The sequence below is a fragment of the Electrophorus electricus genome, chromosome 15 (genome assembly GCF_013358815.1).
Source record: "Electrophorus electricus isolate fEleEle1 chromosome 15, fEleEle1.pri, whole genome shotgun sequence".
Taxonomy (NCBI): domain Eukaryota; kingdom Metazoa; phylum Chordata; class Actinopteri; order Gymnotiformes; family Gymnotidae; genus Electrophorus; species Electrophorus electricus.
This window is the reverse complement of record NC_049549.1, coordinates 12,034,037-12,057,998: the sequence shown is the minus strand read 5'-3', so window position 1 is coordinate 12,057,998 and position 23,962 is coordinate 12,034,037. Positions and strand designations below refer to the sequence as shown.

Below are 23,962 nucleotides of genomic sequence, written 5' to 3'. Positions count from 1 at the left end.
ACCAGCTAACCACTGTGGCTCTAGAACCTAAAATGGCATAGCTATTTCAGGTTCTAAAGAGAATAAATACACTTACCAATCATTTTGTTGAAGTGTACCGTTGGTTAATACCATTTTGTTAACTTGCTCAATTTGCCTTAGAGATTTTCATCAGTGGTTAGTTTTTGACCATGGCCAGCTTACTGCTGGCTGTGAATTTGTTCTGGCCTACTCTCAACCCAGCAGTGACACTGATGTGTAAAAGCTCCAGCAACCCTGCTGTACAAGCTTAACAACCACAACTACCTGATGACAGTCTTGTGCTCTATTGAGAATTGTCTGCTACCCAAGGAATATTTGGTCAGCAGTAGTCCTGTGATTAGAAATGGACAATTCTGCATGCCAACAATCAAACTACTGTCTGTAAATCTACACAAAATTCATTCATTACCAATAGTTGTGCCTAACACAGTGGTCAGACTGAGCTGGCAGGATGTAGGTGTTTCTAATAAAGTGGTAAGATGGGTTTGCCTAATGTGAGTTATTTTCTGCTCAGCAGAAAAGTAAACACAATATGGCTGTATGATCAAAGAGTTTAGTTTTCCAAATGATGTTTTTTGTGATATTTATACATAGAGGTTGCTGGTTTAAGCCCCATCACTGCCAAGTTGCTACTGTTGGTCCCCTGAGCAAGGCCATTAACCCTCATTTGCTCAAGTTTTGCTCAGTCATAATTGTAAGTTGCTTCAGATAAAAGTGTCAGCTAAATAATGTAAATGTCTTGATCATCATCATATAACTCAAGTTAGAAAAAAGCAGAAATTAAAATTCTCACTTCCCTGTTTATGGTTGCATTGTGTTAAATCATGCTTAGATCTACTAGTGTCCTAAGCAGTTACTCTTAACGTTTAACATTCACTGTCCACTAACGGTGTCATTCCTGCAGCTTGCCGTCTGGTTGGGGGGGGGGGGGGTTGAATAGGAAGCATGGGGCGATGGAGGGAGGCAGGGAAAGGACAGCCCCCTCCCCACCCTGAGTTAATTCTCCTCACCCCCACCCAGCAGGTAAGATGAAGGAAAAGGCAGCAGTCTGTGCTCACCAAATGTGTGCTCCTAAGTACTGAGGTTAAGGCTGAAATTAAGGATTTAAAATGGGACTGCTCTGAATCAAATGCTGAGAAATGATCAAGTATGTGAAATTGAAAGTAGTTTTACCTAGGTGAGTATATCCAGAGCTATTGCTTGGTTTGGCTCATGACAGGAATCACCCATTTGATTGGCAAACAATCTTATATTTCATAGCGAGAGCAATGGTATGAAATGGAGAGAATAATATATTGAGAAACTGGTCTTTAATCTCACTCAGACGTTCTTGAATACTTTGCAAGTCACCGCTCCGTTCCCTGTGGAATTCTGATTCAATCTGATTCCAGCACCGTGGGAGTACATCTGACATTGCGACCTACATATCATTACCAGGAACAAAGCCACAGAGGTTTGGCCCATTCTCTCGCCAAGAAAAAGCAAGAGGTGGAGCTCACAAAGACTTTATAGCTAAGCCTCCACCTCCATCCTCTGTATTGCCTATAGTCAGAGAACATCCACACACAGCAGAATGAGAGGTAAGGCTAATTACAAACATGTTTACCTTGGTGAGGAAAACAGGTATTTTGTTAATATGGGATGAACTACACAGGTAATTCCATTTTACACTGTTCACTAGCAAAATGCAGCACCAGCAGTGTTGGTTCTGTTGTTTGGAACCATTTCTGAATGGCAATCTGTTTTTAAGTGGCTGTGAAGTTGGCTGTCAGGCCTTTTTGTAAGCACATGGCTTTATGGCTGTCACAGTGTTCTCTTTTCTAATCCAGGCATTGTGTTCTTGTGCTTCCTGGGATACTCCTTTGCACAGTCCTCTTACTCCTGGGATGGGCCTGGGGGGGCCCCCTCTCCCGACCCCGACACTAACAACGGTAAGTAAAGAAGAGCGAAAAAGAATCTTAAAAAGGAAAAGTAGTATTGCATCTGGTGCAATTTCATGACAAGCTAATCAATGTAAGGTAGCCTTGAGTCGAACCTAAGGTTGCTTATTAGACTCAACTGAGGCTACCTTAAAATCTGGAATATGAAGTTGTTTTTTTTAACCCAACAGTTCAATTTTGTCATATTCTGTGGTAGTGTTGAGGCTGACAGTGTTGTTTCCTGTCTGCAGTGTGCCTGTCTGATCCGTCGACCTGCGGCTGCTGTCTGATGCAGCAGCAGATGTGGCGGATGGAGAATCTCTTCAACATGAGCTTGAGCAAGTTGCAGAAGGGTCTGGACAGAGCTCACAGCATCCTTAACCACATGCGCTGTGAGCCAGCCCCCCCTTCCCAGAGTTTTTATAACCTGTCTAAATCTCATGTTATCTAAATACCTATACCCCCAAAAAACACAAATATAATAACAGATGACAGCTAGTAAGATCAAAATTATGAAAATGAAATCATGCTAATTTATCTCCGCTAGCCTTTCATCCTTCAACAGACATGTTATTGCTGCTTTATTCTTTTAAACCAGTAGGCTGGTTTTCTTTACTTAGAAGCCATGCTCTCTCTTCCTACCCAGCAAGCCGCAGCGCCTTCTCAGTGGCTCTGACCGACACTCGGCGCTGCGTGGGTCCCAACCGGGAAGACATTGTGGTGAGGTACCAGAGCATATTTCTCAACTTGGGTGATGGCTACAATGTCAGCACGGGCACCTTCACGGTGCCACGCTCTGGCATCTATGTCTTCGCCCTCACCGTATACAGCACCGCGGGTGCTCCTGGCAGCTCCCTGGCTGCCTGTGCTCACCTGCGGAAGAACGGGGTCATGATGGCAGGCCTCCGCGAAATCAACAATCAAGACCACGAGGACAGTGCCACCGTAGTCCTGGCCAAACAGATGGATGCCGGGGACCTGGTAGACGTGATCCTGCCTGCCTCTTGCTTCCTGTGTGATGACAACAGCCACTACAACACCTTCACTGGCTTCCTGCTTTATGTTACAGATTAAAATCCATGCTAGTCCTTGGCAGCAGTTGTCTTCCAAATGGGTGTTTTGGAGTTCTACCACCTTAATCAGTTCTGGCATCAGCTTTAAGCTCCATGACATTGTCTTTTAACCAGTGGATTTTGTTACCTCTTATAAGTCCGTGTCTGTTATAGATGATCCTTGGAATCAAGGCCATGTATCCTTGTGCTCCAGTACCACAATAGCAATCGAAATATCAAGGTATAAAGGGTCTTCCCATTGTCATTGCATTCCAGGGTAAACCTAACCGCTCCAGTGTACAGTCTTTATGCTGTGGAAATGTATATCCCACTTAATAGTTGTTCATCCTCATCTTTTTCTTTCCCTAAATTATTAGCCCTTAAGTAAATGTCTGATCATATGACTTGGTGACATGGAACCAAATGAGATTCCTCAAATTAATTGGAAATAAAGGTAAATAAACAACAGAAATGTTTGTGTGTAATAATTGTGCTGATAAAATATGAGAGAATGGATAATTGTTTGAAAAAGGTAAGAACTCTTTACTGATTCCAGACGGGAAGTTCAGGAACACTAGGCACAAAAATTCCTTTTCCAATCTGTACCTTAGGTTTCGCCATGTAAATGTACTGGCAAGTTCTCTCAGCTAAAATGTAACATCATTCCTCTGAATATCTTTTAAAAGAACACTGGCATGGCAGAATATGTAAGCTGAAAAGCATCAACAGCAATCTTCTTGCCTTAACGATCGCTGTATATTGGAGCAAAGGCATAAGATTTAAATAACTATGTTTTGCTTCTTTATTACTGTGATTTGGTAAGGTTTGTCATGTTTATTTTACATTAAAAGGACAGTGCACAATAAGGGCCAATGTACAGTCTCTAATACATCTCAGCTCTCTGAAATTACGTGCTTAAAACATTATACACTGAAATAACAACTGATTATAAGAACTGATGAATAGATAAAAACAGGCTCCAGTCGAGGAGTTAGGAGGCGTAAGGTTTGAAACTGTATGAAAGATTATTGCTTTAATATCACACAGAACTGCAGATTCTGCTGTCCCTGACATTGAGAGCAAACTCAATCTTCTACATCGCAAAGACCCTACATAACACGAGTCATGCTTATAAAACGTCTGCTTAGTTTGCCCACTTTCCTTTTGCTCCCCAGTGCAGCACTTCTAGCGCTACATGGAAAGCAATTGTGAAGATATCTGACAGTAATTAAAGCCCCAGGAGGAATGCTTGCTACATACAGGCCAGTTTGTCATATTACAACAACAAAATAATTACATAATTATTGTAAAATAATTACAATAGCACGATTACCTTTTGTATATACATATCGATAAGGTTAGTATGGTAACTGTAAAGCTGTTACCGCTATTTCTGATTGAGAACATAGACATAACTATATCAGTTAATTGTTTTAATCCTCCTATTGTGATTTACTTCCCCCTATTACATAGGAAATATGTGATAAGTAATGTTCTTTGTGCATTTATGGCTTAAACTGAACATATGACAGATAATATTCCCATCAGGCATGGCCCACATCCTGTTCTCAGAATCAGGCTACAAAACCAAATCCCGCACTAACCTCAGAAATGGGACTTCTGATCAAGAGATAGAATCAATTAACGTGGCGGCATTAAAAGCCAAACCCACTCTGTCTGCGCGGCGACGCTACAATGACTAGCCGCCGCAATGACATCCAAACGTACCCGGAGTGCTCCCTGGCTTCGAAACAAGATAGTGGTATCCCGATAAAACACATTATATTTACGGATAACAAAAGGACAACGAAGCACGGGTGCCCTTCCTGCGGCCTACGTGGGACGGCTGAAAGAAACGGGGTGGGAAGTTTCACGTGGCCTACTTTTCCACCTGCCGCTGTTCTCGTCCCACACAAAGGATGCAACATTCCGTCATTCTCCACGCCGAGCGCATAAGACGAGATCTCAAAACCGGCTGCTGAGCAGAAGCCTCCTCACATGCCACACACCTGCTCGCAGCAGCTGTCTCAGTCACAGTGAGTATTGGGACGGAACTCGTTAAAAACTTTACGGAGCTATTTTCTTAGAGTTTACATATATAGGCTTGCAAGAGATGAACGTGATTGCAGGACATTGTTTTGTCTTGATTATATACTGCCTACACATTGGGGTAATACTAGTTAATATAGAATTTAAAATATTAATTAACTCAAGTAAATTGTGTAGACAATAGCTTTAAAAAAAAACTTTTTAAAAACCTTTTTTTTCTTTAGCTAGAACTATTGTATTTTAAGAATCATTGATGTTTTGGAGTCCTATAAAAATTGTATAGAGTAATGTGAACCTATCAAAATAATCATAAGCTTAAACATTTAAAAGCTGTATTGCAAGTTTTGTCCTTAGAAAGCATATGAGAAAATTATTAAATATAAGAATTAACATTTATTAAATGTTCTACATAGAAATATGTCAAATAGACACATTATAATAGGAAATATTAAACAGTGGTACTTTGTGGCTTTACAGCAAGAACATAAAAGATCACTTCGTACATAAAGTGAGGATGAAGACAGCTGCAGTAGCTGTTCTAGGTCTGCTTGGTGCATTATGTCTATGCGTTAATGCAGACACAAACAGTCCCTTAGACTTCATCCGCCAGAGTGCAGGTGAACTACTTTTGATACGCACTACATCATCGTTGTGCATACACATTATTGCCAGCAGATGGAAGAAAACCCAGTGTTTGTGTGTGTGTGTGTGTGTGTGTGTGTGTGTGTGTGTCTTGTCCTGTGTAACCACCACCCCCCACATTAAACACACAGTAAACTGGACAGAGAATTTGCCCTGTGGATTGTGGGACTGCAACTGTGAATTCAGGCAGACTAAAGGCTGCTGCTGTGTCAGCTCAGCACTCATGCAGCTAGAGGAGGCCACCATGCTGAGTATGCTGAGCATATCGGAGGACTTGCACAATCTCAACCAGCATATTGATGCAATCGCAGGTAACACTTCACCTTCCTCCCTCATTCCAAGAAAGTTGACTAGTTGATCTAGACACAATTGTATTTATTTAGATATGCTTCATTACCCATCCGAGTGACTTCTTCAGTCTCAGCTCGTTGTAAAGACCCCAGGACTTAAATACTGGCCTTTAGCATAATGGCTGAGGCCAGCCCTTAACAATAATACCAGTGATCAGTTCAATTGACTTTTACTTACAAAGGTCATGTATGCTATTCACATTTGACTGGGTTATAGCTGCGATTATGGAATCAGATGGTGAAAAATGTATCCTAACACCCCCTCCCACCCTTCCTGTTCAGAGATCGATGTTCCCTCTCCATGTAAATAACTTCTTTAAATCCCTGTTCAAACCAGCATTCCTTCCTATCCAGAATGTTCAGATATTCATCTTTAAAGGAGCAACCCACTGGCCAGTAGGTGGGTTCTGGCCTGATAAGGAAGCTCTTCTATATTGTGCCACAATTCGCCAGCGGCTGGTTTCTACAATGAACAATTCCCCACAGTCCTCCTGGCACTTGATAGTATATTACTATATTGCTATATACTATATTATTGTTTTGTTTGTGACAGGGGACACGATCCTTGGAGTGGAACAGATTTTGGCGTAGCATGTTTTAGGGGTTTGAAAGCAACCAAGATGCAGTGTTTGGAAAATATGCCTCTCAATCATTCCACTATTCCCACCACATATGGAATCACCAGTTTCTACTTAAGCAGCAGCTGTCCTTTTCCCCTTTGAACTGCTGGAGCACTGTCTAGATAATCACACTGGCCCACGGCCTGTCTGATGTGAGCATTCTCCCCTTCCCTGGCTGCTGTGTCAGTTGGCTCACTATTGGCTCAGTGGTACAATGTCCTGATGACTCCCAATTTGTGCTCCAATGGGTGATGAGTCAAACCTTAAACCCCAGTATTTAAATACTGGGATCTTTACAACTAGCTGAGAAGAAGTTACTCAGATGGGTGATGAAACGTATCTAAAAAAAGCAACTTCCTCCCTCATTGGTTAATTTAGGATAAAGTTCAATAAGTCATTTTGTTTTTACTAAAATAAAACATGTTTTACATTTCCACTCCTGTTCTTACTAGGTGGACGTAACGTTGCATTTACTGCATCACTGACATCAACACCTGGTTGTTTTGGGCCCTTCAATAAGAATGTGCCCATTCCTTACCAGAACATCACACTGAACCAAGGACACGGATATAATTCAGCACTGGGTAAGCATAGCCTACTCTCACAATACAAACAAAAGCCAATCACTCCCATGCAGAGGCAGTCAATGACCCTTCTATGATCCCACGACAGGTGCCTTCACGGTGCCCCGCGCTGGCCTTTACTCCTTCAGCTACAGCACCTACTCCAACATGGGTGTGGCAGGAGAGCACATCTACCAAAAGACACAGCTGGTGAGGGACGGCCAGGTGGTGTCCTCATCCTGGGAGGACAATCGCGAGGACTCTGAGGACAGCGCCACACATACCATGCTGCTGAAGCTGCATCCCGGCAACCAGGTGTACGTCGAGCTGGTTCTAGGGAGGTTTCTGTGTGGTGACACACAGGGATTCAACTCCTTCAGCGGATACCTGGTCTACCCAATGCAGGACGTTTAAGACGGGAGGTTGGTAGGGTTGCACCCAAGGCGTTTGTCAGTTAACAATTTGTAATTTAACCAGTTATGTGACGCAGTCAAACACTGCATGAAAAAACATTCGATGAGACACAGGACACAGTAATGTGATGTTCATTACCACTTTCGTCGTTTTGTAGTGTCACAAGCTATGTATATGCAGCTGTAAGAAATGTGAGCGACATGTACAGTACTTCACCATCACCTCTATAAAATGATATTACAGTGTATTCCAGGCATTTTTCTGGTGGATGGATTATATCTTTTCTTGGAACAAACTTCATAATACCACTGTCGCATCTTCTTTTAGGGTGAAAAAAGTGGGGGGGGGGGGGAAAGAAAATTAGTCGCTGTTGTGTCAATGATCTGCCCTCATAAAAATTACAGTAAAGAGCAGTATTTTATTGTTGTTTTAATAAACTGTACAGCTAACAATTCCAATATTCTAAATTGGAAGACTATTTACATCCATTCTGCTGGGCCTCTGCCAGCAGAAGGTCCATGTATGCACCCTCGATCAGGTCTTCCTCCTTTACGCCCAGGTCCTGCATCAGCTGGTGTGCAATGGCAACTCCTTCTTCTGTGGTCTGGTTTTCCTTCATGACTACCTGTATGAACGCATTCACACATGCGCATGCGCACAAACACACCTGTTAGGCACCAGGCATTATATTACAGTGCTGGATTCAGTGGGTTAGTATGCACAGCTTTAGTTTTACTTCAAAACAAACTGTCAATAATGTATCTGTAGAATTTGTCCCACTCGATCCCAAACTCTACTCTACTAATTATATATAAATAACTTAACTGTGTGATTTGCATCAGTGAATTAAATAATGGTTAAAATAAATCAATGATTAAATTAAAAACTGCAAATTAAAAAACAAAACAAAAAACATTGCTTTAACACTCAAATATGAAATAACTTGAAGGCTAATGGCAGTAGACACTTTTAAATATTCAAGGAAGCATTTGCCCTTGCTAAAGTGTACTCAGAGCACTTGAAATAGTACAAAGACTGAAACAGAGCATGTTTGTGTGTGTGTGTATATATATATATATATCTATATTGAGTTGAATTCAAATGGTGATGCAGGGACACACTGAATGAGAGTGGCTATCAGTGGCACTTACTGCAATACTAGAACACGCGGCCCATTTGTACTCCAAATTTGTCCACACAATCGATTACTATCGAATACAATCAGACCATAATCTCAACCGTCCCCTCCAATAAAGCGCACAGTCATTTTACCTGGAGTGGCACGTTTTGACATTTGCGAGGCAAAATGCTTAGAAACAAAGTTTATGAAGTTTCTCTCATGGCTGTCTGATGGGCTCTGAAATACCTCAAGCTCCATAAAGTTTCCCAGGCCTTCCACACAGTCGATGTGCACTCGAGTTTGGCCCACCATGTAGAGCCGCCTCTTCTTCTTCACCTGGCCTAGCTTGCCCAGAGCATCTGACAGAACCCTCTACACACCAGGCAAGAATATTGGAACCAGTATGAAATGAAGACCATTGAGCACAACAGAACACCTTCCCAGTCTGAGACTGGGACACAATAATAACTTGAAATGCAATTTGGAAAAAAAATGTCAAACCCTACTTCTTTTTAATAAAATTGGTTAACCTGCAAGCAGTGTTACAATTACAGGACACAAAACATTTTACTAACAAACATTTTAAAATTTAAATGATGTACGGGAGTTGGAAATCTATGCTGTATAATGCAATGGATTCACTTTTGCACTTCTCTGCTAATATTTTTATTGAGCATTGCCATCTGCACAGTGTATGCAGTAACTTTTGACAGACATATAAGAATAAAACTAATCTTTGCGTACTTACACCCAGTCCTTGTGGGTCATTTGTTGGAGAGATGGAGTAACTGGATAGTTTGGGCCCATCCTTGTCTGGTCTCTCATAAAATATCAGCTGCCCACTTCCATTCTGAAAAGGGAGGTGAGACGTGATTCAACGTTTGAATTAAATCAATAAAAACGTATTCTCAACCTTCGTACAGCTACGTAAAGAGAACATTTCGTTTGATTCTTGGAACCTATTCGTTTTTGTAAGTGGCCAGGCTCACTAGGAAATCCCTCAGTTTAAGGCGACCCCTTGGCACTTTGAAAAATGTGTCCTCCTGGTGGATATCTGTCCCGTCCGAGGCGCTCAACTCCTTCGCACGCTGCATCAAATAGCTGTGATCACGCACCGACGCCTTTATCTCCACGTTTGACGGCATTTCTGCAAATGTGATTATTTTTAACTAGGGGGGTGACTCAAAATAGATAACATTAAAAATCACACGAATCTGCCGAAAATTATAACTAGTTTTTCAACCGAGTTTAGGAAATATATTAGGAAACGTTTTCATTACAAAACCATATTCTGTGTTACTATATAGTCATACCAATAGGCCTACTGCTGATTCTGAACCAACCAACATAGATGAAATGAAGCCCACAAGTAAAACCACAATGGACTCTACTATAAATCTAGTATTTACTTATATAACTTCGCTCATAGCTATAGCTGCAAACCGCAATGAAGACAGGATTCGGCGAGCACTACAATCATGCGCGTCCGTTCGCGGCGAAAATTTGCCTTAGGAAGGACGCATAAATCCGCCTCGTTCTCATTTCAGAATTAAAGTCCTACGGCATAACAAATTCATAGCAGAGACCAGGGTGGAAAACCATTAACGACCTAAAGTTACGTCTTTAAAGTACACAAATTTACGTGCAGAAATGTATAATATTTATCAGGGTATTTTCTAACTAAGAATATTTTTAAGCAATACATAGCTTTAGTCCTGATCATTTGAACTTGCTGTTCGCCATACATTTCGTACGACCACATCATCCTTATGGTAACATGATAAACAAGGTTTACTATTAGGTCTGCACTAAAAGGAATATTCCTAGGATAATCCGAAAATGTCATTTACAACACTTGTCTTCAAAAGCAGACTGAAGACCCATCTATTCGTGGAATATTTAAATGACCACCCTGCTCCTATATTGACTAACTGAAACTAGTACTTAATGTAGATTATTGTTTATTACACTGATGTTGTCTAACAAACTCTGGTACTTATTGTATATTGCACTTATCATTGTCTAAAATAGATCTTATGTATTTGTACTTCTAGGCATCTGCATTAATCCCTGTATTTCTACAGTATTCTAGATCGTTGGTATATTGGACTCTAACCTACTCTACTGGCTAGGATGTATTCTATGAGTAAATGACAGTGCACCTTTGTAAGTCGCTCTGTACAAGACTGTCTGCTAAATGCCGTACATTTAAATGTACATTTCTGTGGCTGGAATTGGTAGCCCCAAAGACTCACTGAAGCTATTCCTAGAACAGGGCCAGAGAACTCATGTAAAGCATAACTTTTATTGGTTTCTCAAGTTATAATAGTTGCTTGCACGTTGTCAGGAATTTTTCTATATTTGTTAGGTTAAGTGTGTGTGTGTGTGTGTGTGTGTGTGTGTGTGTGTGTGTGTGTGTGTGTGTGTGTGTGTGTGTGTCAAAGAGAAAGAGACTCCTCCTTAAAAGCAAACAGGATGAAGCTTGCCCCCCCTTTTCTTACTGTTCACTTTCCCTCCTTCTTTCCTTATGTGTCATGAGGGGATGTGTTACAATGAGTGCAATATCCTGCAGGAGCTGGGAGAACGACAGAGGGAGAAAGAGAGAGAGAGAGAGAGAGAGAGAGAGAGAGAGAGAGAGAGAGAGAGAGAGAGAGAGAGAGAGAGAGAGACAGACAGACAGACAGGCAGACGCACAGACAGATAGCAAGGCTCCCTGAAGACCTATACTACAGACCTTCTCTATTAAAAGTACAGCTGTGGAACTGATAACCAAACTGTGGAGGATATACCTGAGACTGACATGCCAAAGCGAGAAACAGACAGCAGGAAAAAAGAAACTAACAACCAGTCAAACACAGGTAGGTGGAAAGGGTCTCTGTTAGAATATTGCATGTTCTGTAAAAACAAAAAGGTGTCTTCTATGTCTTCTAGGAGTTGAAAGAGTTATTCTTAAGGCAAGCCTTCAAAAACTTTGCTCTGGTCCCTTAGCTGAGAATGTCTCCAGGATAGGTATCCATCTAAGCCATACTTGCATAAGTGCTGGAAGTCCTTTTTTTACTGTGATCTAGAGTGGAAGGGGGGAGCAGTGTTATTTTCCTATCCCCATAATGCACACTCCCATGTGCCACTACTCCCTGCCTGTCTGTCTATCATCTCACAGCCTGGTGGGCATTATTTGATATCAACACACCTGCCAATCATCATTCTGTATGCATCACTAATATGCAAATCAAAAGAATGGCATGCAGGCAAGCATCCACCTATAGGTACTGAATCAAGACTAAATGAAATTATTGAAACTCAGAGGATCTATCTAACATCACTACTGTAGTGGCTAGGATAGAAATAAATGTTGACATTTTAGCATTAACATTTTTAACATTTTAAAATTGACATTTTAACTACATTATAAGATATTTTTTCATATTATGAATACATTTCTAAAAAAACAGTTTAAAATGTCTTGCTAAGTTATTGTTAGGTACTGTATTAAGGTACAGTGTACAGACAAGTTAGAAATGAAAGTTTCCTGCAAGTGTATAATTTCACGCCATTTATATTATCAATTAAATTAGATGATATGTGAACAAGACTAAAGATCTTCACACAGTCTCCTCCCAGGGACAGAAGTATACATTGGCTGGTTGTTCAGCCTTGACTCTCTTCATCATCAGTGTTCAACTCCCGTGTGTATGTATTTTTGCTAAGCATCCTTTTTGGACAGTGGCTTCAGAGTCAACTTATTTTGATCAGTGTTATGTCATGGAGGCTTCCGTTTGTATATTACAAACCCTAGAGAGAGAGAGAGAGAGAGAGGGAGTGGGAGAGAGGGAGTGACTCGTGTCTGTAGAATTGTGCATGTAACCTGTGTTTTGTATTGGAGTCTTCTCTGTTTGGGGAATTGTATGTGCTCAGGGCTTCCTATAGGGATCTCTTTATATTTGTTATGCCTCACACTGTTCCTAATTAGGTCCAAGCTCTTGACTCACCTGTTAATGCATTTAACTCGTTCACCTATCAGCTTGCTAGTATTTATAATGACATAAGTTTCAGGGATCACCAGAGGCTTCTGAGTTAAATATTTCCACTTAACGTGCGTTGCACTTTGTCTTGGCATGTTTTTAAGAGTTTATAAGAGGATAAATAAAGGAGGCTACTGTTGACTATGATGAAGAAGAACAACGAAATAGAGGACAGCACAATGCTGATTGCTTTGTCGGAGCTCCCAGACAATAGCTACGGAAGCATGGATACAGAGAGAGTAAGTGTGTGTGTGTGTGTGTGTGTGTGTGTGTGTAATAGAGAGAGATAACAGAGGGAAGAATCCTTATATAGGATGATTATAGACTTATAAGCAATTAGTTCCCAAAAAGAGATAAAGGGCAGGAGAGTGAAACAAAAATCTAAATAAATAAAATTTCTCAGTAATATATTACCAAAAGAAATAGAGTAGCAGTGTGACGTGCTTTGCTACAGAGTGGTGTTGTGCATTTGATATATGTATTAGCATTGTTTGAATATTCCCAACAGTTTCCCCATAAGGACAGCAACGTGTTTAGTGATGGCATCACACACATTGGTGAGTGTCAATGAGCATTTTATTATTTGCATGGAATTTGAGTTTATTTTGACGTGGCACAATAATGCCATGTGTATTTATTTTTATTTTAAAATGTATTCATTGGCTGTGTTGTCTTTGCAAGACTGCTACTCATATTACCTGTGAGTGTGTGTATGTGTGTGTGTGTGTGTTGTTGTGGTTTTACTGGAGGAGTTAACAGATGAATACATTCCTCACATTGAGTGCAGCGTTCAGATAGGCCTCACTTGTGTCCCAATAGCAGTGTCGTTGTCAACAACAACGCCCTTAAAAGTTTCCCTAATGAGCATGGCACAGGGCTCGTTCAGCTGCACACTTTTGTTTGGTTTTCTAGAAAAATCTGGAAACACACAACACTTAAATAATAAGGCAAATAACTGAGCTATCACAACTGATGCATAGATATGGCAGATTATGCAGTTCTAAGGTGTATTACAGATTCAGATTACACTGTTCATGCATCACAGAATGTTGGTAATGTATATCTTTGGTGTTGTGTGGGCAGATTTTGTGCTAGTGTGGGATGAACCTTTAAGTAAATCACTGCCTGTTAAACCGGAGGACACATCAACTCAAACCAGCAATGACATCCACAAGAAATGGAGGGCCGAGTTCTTGTCCAGGCTGCGAAACACTGGCCTCCGTCAGGAGACGGTCAGTAGCCAGAGGTTAAAGTTCAAATGTCATATCCCATGCCTGCATTATAATTAGCTCCAGTGACCCTGGATAGGTCTCTTCTTTAAGATGCTTAAATTCACAATATTTCTTAATATTACTGAAGTTGCTAGAATTGAGCTTGATAACACAAACAGGTATTTAACAAGCATCTAAATGTTCAAGCACATGAGGCAAGGTAACTCGGAATAAACATCCTGACTTAGCACAGATATTTCTGCTCTTTCTTTAATAGAAGTTTTAAGAGTATTTGGGTACTTAATATAGTGGTAATGTAGCTGTGGAAAATAATTAAGCTTACATTTTAATTTATTTGTGTTCATTCGTGTTAATGTAGACATCCTCACCTAGTAATGGCAAATAAATTATTCCTACACATCAGTTAGTTCAGTATTTATGATTGCATTCACAAGCATTTCAATTGTCTTTTTTTCTGACATGAAACTGCATGCATTACATAACTTAATCTTTACAAATACTATAAAAAAAACTGTAATAAAAACTCCTTAAGTAATGTGGAGGTAATTTTATAAAGCTGAAGTTGTATAAAGTGTAGGTAGTTTTATAAAGCCAGTTTAATAAAGCTGATGTTACAATACAATACAATACAATACAATCTCTCTGTTCATTTCTCAGAAAGAGGTTGTGCACGGAGAGACAAAGACAACATTTGCCCTCTTAAGTGCCCCCTGGAGTGTGCTGTGTTATTATGCTGAGGAGATCAATCTTCAGGTTCCACTACAGGTAAATCAAGAGTGACATATTGGTGACCTGAACAAACAGAGGTTTCACAAGAGGTTTTACAGAGGTTTCACAAAGGATATGTTCACTCAACACACACATACACACACACACACACACAAACACACACACACAGATATATATATATATATATATATATATATATATATATATATATATATAGAGAGAGAGAGAGAGAGAGAGAGAGAGAGAGAGAGAGAGAGAGAGAGAGAGAGAGAGAGAGAGAGAGAGAGAGAGAGAGCATATTAAAATTAAACTACTTGTGTGCCTGTACCATAGGTCGAGACAACTCAAGAATCCAACTGGTCAGAGACCATCCTGGACAAGTTACACATCCCTAACATCTTAGCCCAAAAAGTGCCCAACCCTCCACCAGACTACTACACTTGCCAGTTCCGTGCTAAGAAGATAGAAAGGTACAGTGTGGAGTTTCTGTCCTGGACAACAGCCTGTCAGCAGCCTTCTCAAGGACGGGTAGGATTTGTAGTACATGGATTTAGATCATTACAGGATAAATTTAGGAGTGTCGGTAGTCAAGAGGTGGAGTTTAATGGTCACTTAGATCCCTATTCATACAGAGCAGTATTGACACAGCATGAACTTAATTCTGCCAATTCCTTAAAGGGACACACATACACATACACACACACACACACACACACACACACACACACAATTTACCATACCCCTGTTTCTTATTGTAGGTTTCTTGGACATGAAAACAGAGACAGTTTCTTCAAGACAACACAGAGACATCAAATCGTGAGTTTGAATGTTTGATCAAATAAAGCTGATTTAAATAGCTACTCAATAGAATATATATGAGATATGTCAGGTGTGGACAATGCTCATATTCACAGTATCTGCCTGGCCTTGCCTAGAAGTTGTCTTTTGTACTTATCAGCATTTACCTTCTTTATCTCAAACTAAACCTTTTCATAATATTATTACCCCCCAAATGCTAACCTTGAAGGTTAGGAAGTTAGCAGGGTCGAGCAGCAAAGAATATCACACTAACTTTGTCCTGAGTAGCTCATATATGGCATTATTCACATTACTTTTGGAGAACATTTTTCTTAATGAGTTAGAAATAAATGCTAAATGTGACCTTTTGTCAAGACCCTCTGCTTATTGTTCTGCAGCTGTATGAGATATTATCTCGGACACCATTCGGTGCATTGAAGAGGGGAGAGGTTGGAGTAGCCAGGCTGATCAATGAGAAAGTGTTCACAGCTGCCTATCCATTACACGAGGTAAAAGTGTCTTTTATAATAGTGTCAATTCTAAAGACTTTTCCTTGTAACATAACAAAATCAAGTAACTGAGAATTATCTTTAACATGTGCCTATTATTAAAAAAAATCAATGTTTTTTTAAACATTGGTCAAAATTTTACCAGCCTAATCTTGATATTGATTTTAAAGGCTATTCTGTCCTTTCCAGCAATTTGTTATTGAACATATACCAATCATTGTTTCTGTAAGGGACCATATGAGAAGCCCAGTGGCCCAGTGGAGCCTTCCTCTCTGAACATGAGGCAGATCTTGTACCAGTACTGGGGGCGCTGGGGCTGCTGGAAGAAGTACCAGCCTCTGGACCACATCCGCGAATACTTCGGCGAGAAGATCGCACTCTACTTTGCCTGGCTGGGTATGTGCTGTCCTTACCAGCTCAAAGGTTATAAGATGAAGATGAAGCCAGACATGGGAGTTTACTGTATGCATTTTTTTTTTCTCATAGTGTCTGACTGTATGCTATTGGTGAGGTGTGTTTCTGAGGTCTACAATCCTTATCTAAATGTAAATAGTGCATGACAAGTTTTACCCCACCCAACTCAACCTTAAGGTTTTGACATATCTGTAAACATCTCTCTCTCTGTTTCTTCCTCTCTCTCTCTCTCTCTCTCTCTCTCTCTCTCTCTCTCTCTCTCGCTGTCTCTCTCTCTCTCCAGGGTTCTACACAGGGTGGTTACTTCCTGCTGCAATTGTGGGCTTCCTCTTGTCTTTATTTGGTATCTGGCTCATGGTCACTGATGTGCCAGCGTGAGTGACATTGAGGCCTTTGACCTCAGCCCATGAATAATTGACCTTTGTTTTTCGGACCTGTGTTGATTTGTGTGTCTTAGGCAGGAGGTCTGTAGCCATGGCAACAGCATTGTCATGTGTCCACTCTGCAACATCTGCAGCTACTGGAACCTCTCCAGCATCTGCTACACTTATAGGGTGGGTTTAATGGTTTTGATGGGTTTTAACATTCTGTTATAGACCTGTAAAGAAGATCCATCAGATTTATACAAGGTATCCTGTTATCTACAATTTTGCCATAGGCAGGCTTATTGTTTGACAATGGAGGAACCGTGTTCTTCAGCATCTTCATGTCTCTGTGGGCAGTCACCTTCCTGGAGTACTGGAAACGCACCTGCTCCATTCTGGCCCACCGTTGGGACTGCTCTCAGTTCGAGGATAATGAGGTAGGCAGAGAGGGCCCTCGTTGGCCATGCAGCTGTGGAAAAATGTGCTGTTCCATATTAGTGTTCCTGACTCCTTGACTGAATTCTTGAATTCTTGAATTCAAGCACATCTAATTCACCCCATATCATAAATATCAAGCCCTGAATATCAAGCACCACACTATGGCCCCGTTCCTGAGGTTCTGCAGGAACATAAGTGAACACTGTTCTGTTGGAATGGGAGTGAACATTGCTCTGTAGGAATGGGAGTGTACACTATTCTGTATCTGATATTCTACACAAGTGTTTGAAGGTCTACTGTGAGAGCAAGAGTTGCCTTATTGTCATTGTGATGTTCAAGACAGTGCCTATATTTGCAAACATTTACAACTTGCCGTTATAACATGCACAGCTAAATATAAATGCATATATTATAGATATGTGCAGTGTTTTATATCCGTGTCCCACATGTTCCCCCTATAATTCCAGGAGAGGCCAAGACCGGAGTTCGCTGCCATGGCTCCTATGACCATCCGTAACCCCGTGACAGGCGCGGAGGAACCTCATTTCCCCGAGACCAGCCGTTTTAGGCGAATTGTTACCGGCAACATGGTCATCATTCTCATGGTAAAGCACAATGTGCCATGGAAACCAACTCTGTCATTTTGCATTCATATTGAAAGGCATGTCACGTGTGATGGTTTTGACATTGATTTCTCCAGGTTGCCGTGGTGTTGATGTTTCTAATGACAATTATCCTTTACCGCACCATCCTGAGCATTATCATCTACAGATCTCAGAATGCCTTTTTCATATTCTCTGTAAGTCCATTACTAAATATTATGTACACATTTTCTGATTGAGATTGTATTTCCATTCAAAATTTTCAAGATCATTTTATTGACATTAACATTGTTTCTCACAGTCATAGGATCATTCCAAAGTGTAATTACAGTAAAAAACCCTAATCTGAATCACACTCCATAAAACACCATTGACTTGTCAGTGTGTGATTAGTTGTGCTAGGGTGCACATCTGTTAAACAGTACTGTTTCTAACTAGAAACACTTGACTGTAATACCAAGGGCAAATTAATGGAATAGTGTGCATTACTTAGGCATTGAATAACTTGTCAAATATGGCCTTTGGGACTGTATAGACCATAGTCCATGCTGTGTCCTCTCTCTTTAACAGGCTGGAAGGATAGCAAGTATCACTGGTTCTGTGCTAAACCTAGTAGTTATTCTTCTACTGTCCAAAGTCTACACATATCTAGCTGAAGTCCTGACCAAATGGGGTAAAGCCTATACAATTATGAAACATCTTAGCAGTTTTCAGTCTTTTGATGCTGCAGTGCAGAGCTTATGTTATCTTCTTTTCCTATGAACAGAAATGCACCGGACTCAGACCAAATATGAAGATGCTTTCATCCTCAAGGTGTTCATCTTCCAGTTTGTCAACTTCTACTCGTCTCCCGTCTATATTGCATTTTTTAAGGGCAGGTGTGTATTCAAGAAAAATAACTATCATTCAGTCAGGTGAAAATGGTACAGACAACCAATGGATTTTTCTAATTTTAAGGTTTGTTGGATACCCTGGAAACTACTATACACTTTTTGGGATTCGAAATGAAGATGTGAGTGTGAACACAGTTGACATCATTCATTCATTCATTTCTTCATTCATTCATGTATCCATCTTCGTTTTTCACAATGGCCTGCAACAGAATGTGTTTCGTGTTCTTTATTTTCATCCTATATTTTTTGTCCAGTGTGGTGCCTCAGGATGTCTAATTGAGCTTGCTCAAGAGTTGTTGGTCATCATGGTAGGCAAACAAGTTATCAGCAACGTTCAAGAATTTGTTCTCCCGTAAGTCATTTTTCTTTTTTCTTTTCTTTTTTTAAAACACAAAGCTATTTTTTAAATGCTGGAACTTACCACACCCATCCCCCTGACCCCCTGCCCTTAACAGTAAGATAAAAACATGGTGGAACAAGAGGAAACTCTATCCAGCTCAAAAAATAAAGGAGCAGAATGAGAAAGAGAGGGCGGCACCCTGGGAAACTGACTATGAGCTGTTAGTGTGCCAGGGTCTGTTTGATGAGTATCTGGAAATGGGTGAGTCATCAATCTCACATGCCAACATTATTGCATGTATAGAAAATCTTTGCTTTGAAGTTTACTTTCCTTGGCTTCTCAGATATTATAGCCATTGCTCCATTATGTTTATTTTAATTTTCATATGGGATGCTGTTTTGATTGGGCCATTGCACAAACAAGAAATGTAAAATGCTGAGTTAATGTCAGCATCTCGTAATTTGGAAGATTTCAGGCTTCAGTCTAAGTCAAAGACTTCAGAACAGAAATAAATCAGTCAAAAAATATCACACTCCATAGGACGCTGTCATAACAGGAGGCCTACATTATGGCCAGTATTACCATACTTATTAAATTACATGATTCTTTCCATCATGTCTGAAATACTAATGGTGAACTAATTATCAGATTCCTCTTCTGGCATGTCTTGGGCAGTTACTTTGAATTAGGGAGTTATTGCTTTTTAACAAGCGCAATATTCCAAAAACAGCCTTGATAATAATAAATACATTTTAAAAAACAAACAAACAAACAAAAAAACCTCCTCCTTCTCTTTGCAGTCCTGCAGTTTGGCTTCATTACCATCTTTGTGGCAGCCTGTCCCCTGGCGCCATTCTTCGCCCTGGTAAACAACTGGGTGGAGGTGCGCCTGGATGCGCAGAAGTTCGTCTGCGTGTACCGCCGGCCCGTTGCGGAGAGGGCACAGGACATTGGAATATGGTTCACAATTCTGCAGATCATCACCTACCTGGCTGTGGTTAGCAATGTGAGCGCTACTGCTTCTTAAGGCTCAACCAGACAAGTTTCCTCCACTTAGATCGGTCGATTCATTCTTATTTCCCCAGTGAATCTATGCCAGTTAGTTGAAGGTTTTCCGAAATAAGCAGATAAGCGTTTTTCCTTCATCAGAAAGCATTTGTTGTATGTTTGTTAAACATAAACATAATCAGTTGAGTAGCTAATGAGAAGCTAATTAGGTACTTATTTAACTTCCTGTTCCTGTTGCTAGGCTTTCCTGATTGCTTTCACATCGGATTTCCTGCCTCGCCTCTACTACCGTTATACCACCGAGGGAAGTCTGAGAGGGTACATTGATTTTACCCTCTCCATCGCTCCAGATAACTTCACCCAAAATTATATGCAGTGCAGGTAGAGAGTTGGTTTTAGCATTTGATGGCACTTGTGAACTGCAGCTTCTATAACACATTCAGTTGTTCATCAAACAATTGATTACTAGCCAGGTAAAGCAAATTGTGATCCATGTGCAAGTTATTTGTGAAGGTGATGTCTAGCAGTATTAAAGGTTAGGATGTTCTTTCTCAGGTATAGAGGCTTCAGAGATGAAAGGGGAAGCCACACTCCTGAATACTATCACCTGCTGGCCATTCGGCTAGGTTTCGTCATTATATTTGAGGTCTAGTGCATTATTACTCATTTCGTTAAACTTCCTAAATGTCCTGAGTTACATGTAAATATGCATATTAAATGTATGCTCTCTTCTGCCCAATTACTAATCACAATAATATTTTCATTAAATAATTACAGATTCCTGCAAATTTTGAAATGTTGAAGTTATAGAGCTCGTGCTGGATTAAACCCTGTGGAGGCCCCTAGGCAGTTGTAATCTTGGGTCCCCCCTCACAAATGATCTCCTAATTCTTTTTTTTTTATCCATTACAATGGGGCCCCTAAAAGGCATGGGCCCATAGATCAGTGCCAACTATTCCTGTGTGGCACTGTATAGAGGAAAAGTCCTGTTCACTTGTTCACCTGTGTGATTTAGGCATTTTATGAAGAAAAATCTCACCCACGTATTTCTATTATTTTGCATTTTCTTAATGTAATTAATATAATTAATGTAATCACATTATATTCTTCCTGTGTTGCTTCAAGCATAAGACAGTCAATACATGATCCATATACCACAAATCTGAAAACCTGTTAATCCATCTGTGCTTAACATCTCCCTTACGTTTCATTCAATACTCATGTTTCAGCATGTGGTGTTCCTGATTGGTCGCATAATCGATTGGATGGTCCCAGACATTCCAGAGGAAGTGGAGATAAAGATCAAGAGAGAGCAGTACATGGCAAAAGAAGCCCTGGCCGAGAACCAGGTGAGATGACCCATGTGGTTAGAGTAGGTTTGAAGTATATTAATGAGACAGATGAAAACAGGAATGTTGCTATGTTCATGTGTAGATTTGGCCATTGTAGCGTAGCTTTGAAGAACTTAGGAAACTTAATTGAACTGAAAATGTGTAAGATCTCGTGATTGCGGTTCCCTTGAAACTCTTTGATGTATAGATTTCTTTGTCCCTTATCTTCAGACATGATGAAAAACAACCAAGCCAAGAAAAAAAAACACTAGCAGTTTGACGCAAAAAAAACACCCTTGCAGTGTGGTGACGCACCAAACTAAAACTTTAAACTCACAGCATTAAAAAGGGAGGAAATAGCAGAAAGGTTCTTTCACTCTGCTGTTTACCCCTCTGCAGTCTCTCGAGGAATCAGTTCTGGAGGAGATGTCGCATCAACAATCTGAGCTACGCCACAGAGGAAGACCTCGGAGCTCGGCAGCTTCACCTCATGACACAGACTCCCCTCCACCAAGTCTGACACCTGTACCCGAAGGCAAACCTTCGCTCTGACCTCTAACAGTTTTGTCCTGATGGGAAAGGGGAAATGGTTGTCTATACAATACACCGAGAAAGGGAGGGAGAGGTCATTGTCTGGCCCATCAAACCAAAAATAAACCAAGAACAAATCTGATATTGGTTTAGCTCTGCATCTTCTAATTAGAAGTTGGAAAATAGCACAAAGGTGATGGTGAGGACATTGTGGAATGTTTAACCCTCCTTTTGTGGAATTCTTTTCTCTTTTTTGTGTGCTCCATAATCATGTAGGAGCAGTTGCTCAACTATGAATCATATTGACTGACTGTCATGATACTACCTATTTTAAAGATGTACCAAAATTAAATATTTATGTATTTTTGCACAGCTAGCCATTTTTAAAGTACACCCATGTAGTAAGCAGAAATCCAAAAAAAAATGACCTTTTGTCCTTTGTTTGTTTGAATGCTCTATGATTTTAAATGACTCATTTCATCTTGCCAAAACACTATAGTATTAAGACTATTAGAACTATCCTACAAAGGGTTTTCAAAGTGATACTTCCTGCACCATCTTTGTATTGTGAAATGTTCTTTGTGAAACATTATTTTAACCAAGGGGCCCTAGAAATATCACATTTATTGTTTCTACTACAAATACGGCAAGGGGGCATTTTCTATTCAGTGATTATAAGGATTGCCTGTTGATAAAGGTTTGAACATAGCTGACCCATACAGGTTTCAAGGATCTTTCAGTGCTCAGCAGTACCTTAGCGCCCCTGCTGAACACTAAATCCCCTTAGGCAGCTAGAATAGGTTCAAATATGGTGTCAAACATTTGAGTTGATCATATTTAATTAAGTAAATTTAATTGAATTATCTTCATTTTCCAACCAAGGCTAGACATTTTTATTTGGTTTCTGTTCAAATGCAACAATTGAAACAATCACAATTATAACACAATGTGACATTCACAAAAATAAAAACAAATAAAACAACAAATCGTTGCTTATGTGCAAACAACAAATGTATTGCTTACCTTTCTATTTTGAATTACTTATAGGCCAGTTATATATTGCTGTTGTTATTATTATTATTATTATTATTATTATTAAATTGTATTTCAAGCTTGTAATCCTAGAAGAAAGTAAGAAAACAAATCAGATATTTAGTGGAAACTAAAGAAAACAGAAAACAGCTATTTAACTATTTAAATAGCTATTTAAAGTTAGTTATCTCTAGTTAGAAACTGCAGATTTTCAGCCATACCAGTGCTTAGAAACACATGTAAACAGCAAGCTTTATTTTGTTGATAGGAAACAGGTCTCTACTAATATTCATAAAATGTCATGTTTAATCCAGTAAATTGCAGAATGCAGATTGTGACAGTAAAAAATAAATAAATAAATAAACACCCCAGTGAATCCGACTGGAACCATACAGCTCTACTGATGTTGGTCTTCAGTGGAACAAGAGCAGTGCACTTATTATCCTATTGTCCTACAATGCCCCCACTATAATGCTCCTGTAGTTCACTGATGCCACCAACATCAAAGTCATGGGTTCATTTCCCAGCACGTATACTGTCATACTGATAAATATGAAAGAGTCTCTGTCAAATGTGGATTTGAGAAATATACATTAAACTTTGGAACTATTAATAAATTAATTCCCAATCCAATATTTCACCTTGTTGTTTTTCCCCTTCTGCATTAACTCTCATCTTCACTACACAATCAGAATCATTCAAATTAACAATACTGTCAATGTATAAATTTTGCAATTATATATATATATATATATATATATATATATATATATATATAAATTACATTAATATTATATTAATTTATGTATTATATATTAATTAAATATAATATATATTGTATATAATTTAATATATTGAATATATATTAATATATATATTTATATAATATATTTTTTTTTATATATATTTTAAAAAACACACAGACACAGTGGGAGAGAGAGAGAGAGAGAGAGAGAGAGAGAGAGAGA

At 39.7% G+C, this 23,962-nt stretch overlaps 3 protein-coding genes across 3 annotated transcripts; all 3 read left to right on the top strand.

Annotated features, from left to right (window-relative positions):
• Positions 1-1,508: 1,508 nt before the first annotated feature.
• cbln20 (cerebellin 20) lies at positions 1,509-3,445 on the top strand. Its single transcript, XM_027005868.2, has 4 exons — positions 1,509-1,601; positions 1,851-1,952; positions 2,192-2,332; positions 2,587-3,445. Exons 1-4 carry the CDS (start codon positions 1,595-1,597, stop codon positions 3,012-3,014), a joined length of 678 nt encoding a protein of 225 aa, XP_026861669.2. The 5' UTR covers positions 1,509-1,594; the 3' UTR covers positions 3,015-3,445.
• Positions 3,446-4,668: 1,223 nt separating this feature from the next.
• Positions 4,669-7,646, top strand: cbln18 (cerebellin 18). The gene is made up of 5 exons (XM_027005758.2): positions 4,669-5,028; positions 5,519-5,658; positions 5,815-5,994; positions 7,106-7,237; positions 7,326-7,646. Exons 1-5 carry the CDS (start codon positions 4,991-4,993, stop codon positions 7,628-7,630), a joined length of 795 nt encoding a protein of 264 aa, XP_026861559.2. The 5' UTR covers positions 4,669-4,990; the 3' UTR covers positions 7,631-7,646.
• Positions 7,647-11,453: 3,807 nt separating this feature from the next.
• Positions 11,454-23,623, top strand: ano7 (anoctamin 7). The gene is made up of 24 exons (XM_027005837.2): positions 11,454-11,608; positions 12,877-13,011; positions 13,281-13,329; positions 13,856-14,004; positions 14,662-14,769; positions 15,067-15,203; positions 15,492-15,549; positions 15,930-16,040; positions 16,271-16,436; positions 16,738-16,828; positions 16,912-17,008; positions 17,113-17,256; positions 17,725-17,862; positions 17,958-18,056; positions 18,430-18,532; positions 18,626-18,737; positions 18,817-18,871; positions 19,007-19,104; positions 19,208-19,353; positions 19,893-20,098; positions 20,342-20,481; positions 20,656-20,746; positions 21,330-21,449; positions 21,831-23,623. Exons 2-24 carry the CDS (start codon positions 12,916-12,918, stop codon positions 21,981-21,983), a joined length of 2,667 nt encoding a protein of 888 aa, XP_026861638.2. The 5' UTR covers positions 11,454-11,608; positions 12,877-12,915; the 3' UTR covers positions 21,984-23,623.
• The last annotated feature ends 339 nt before the right edge of the window (positions 23,624-23,962 follow it).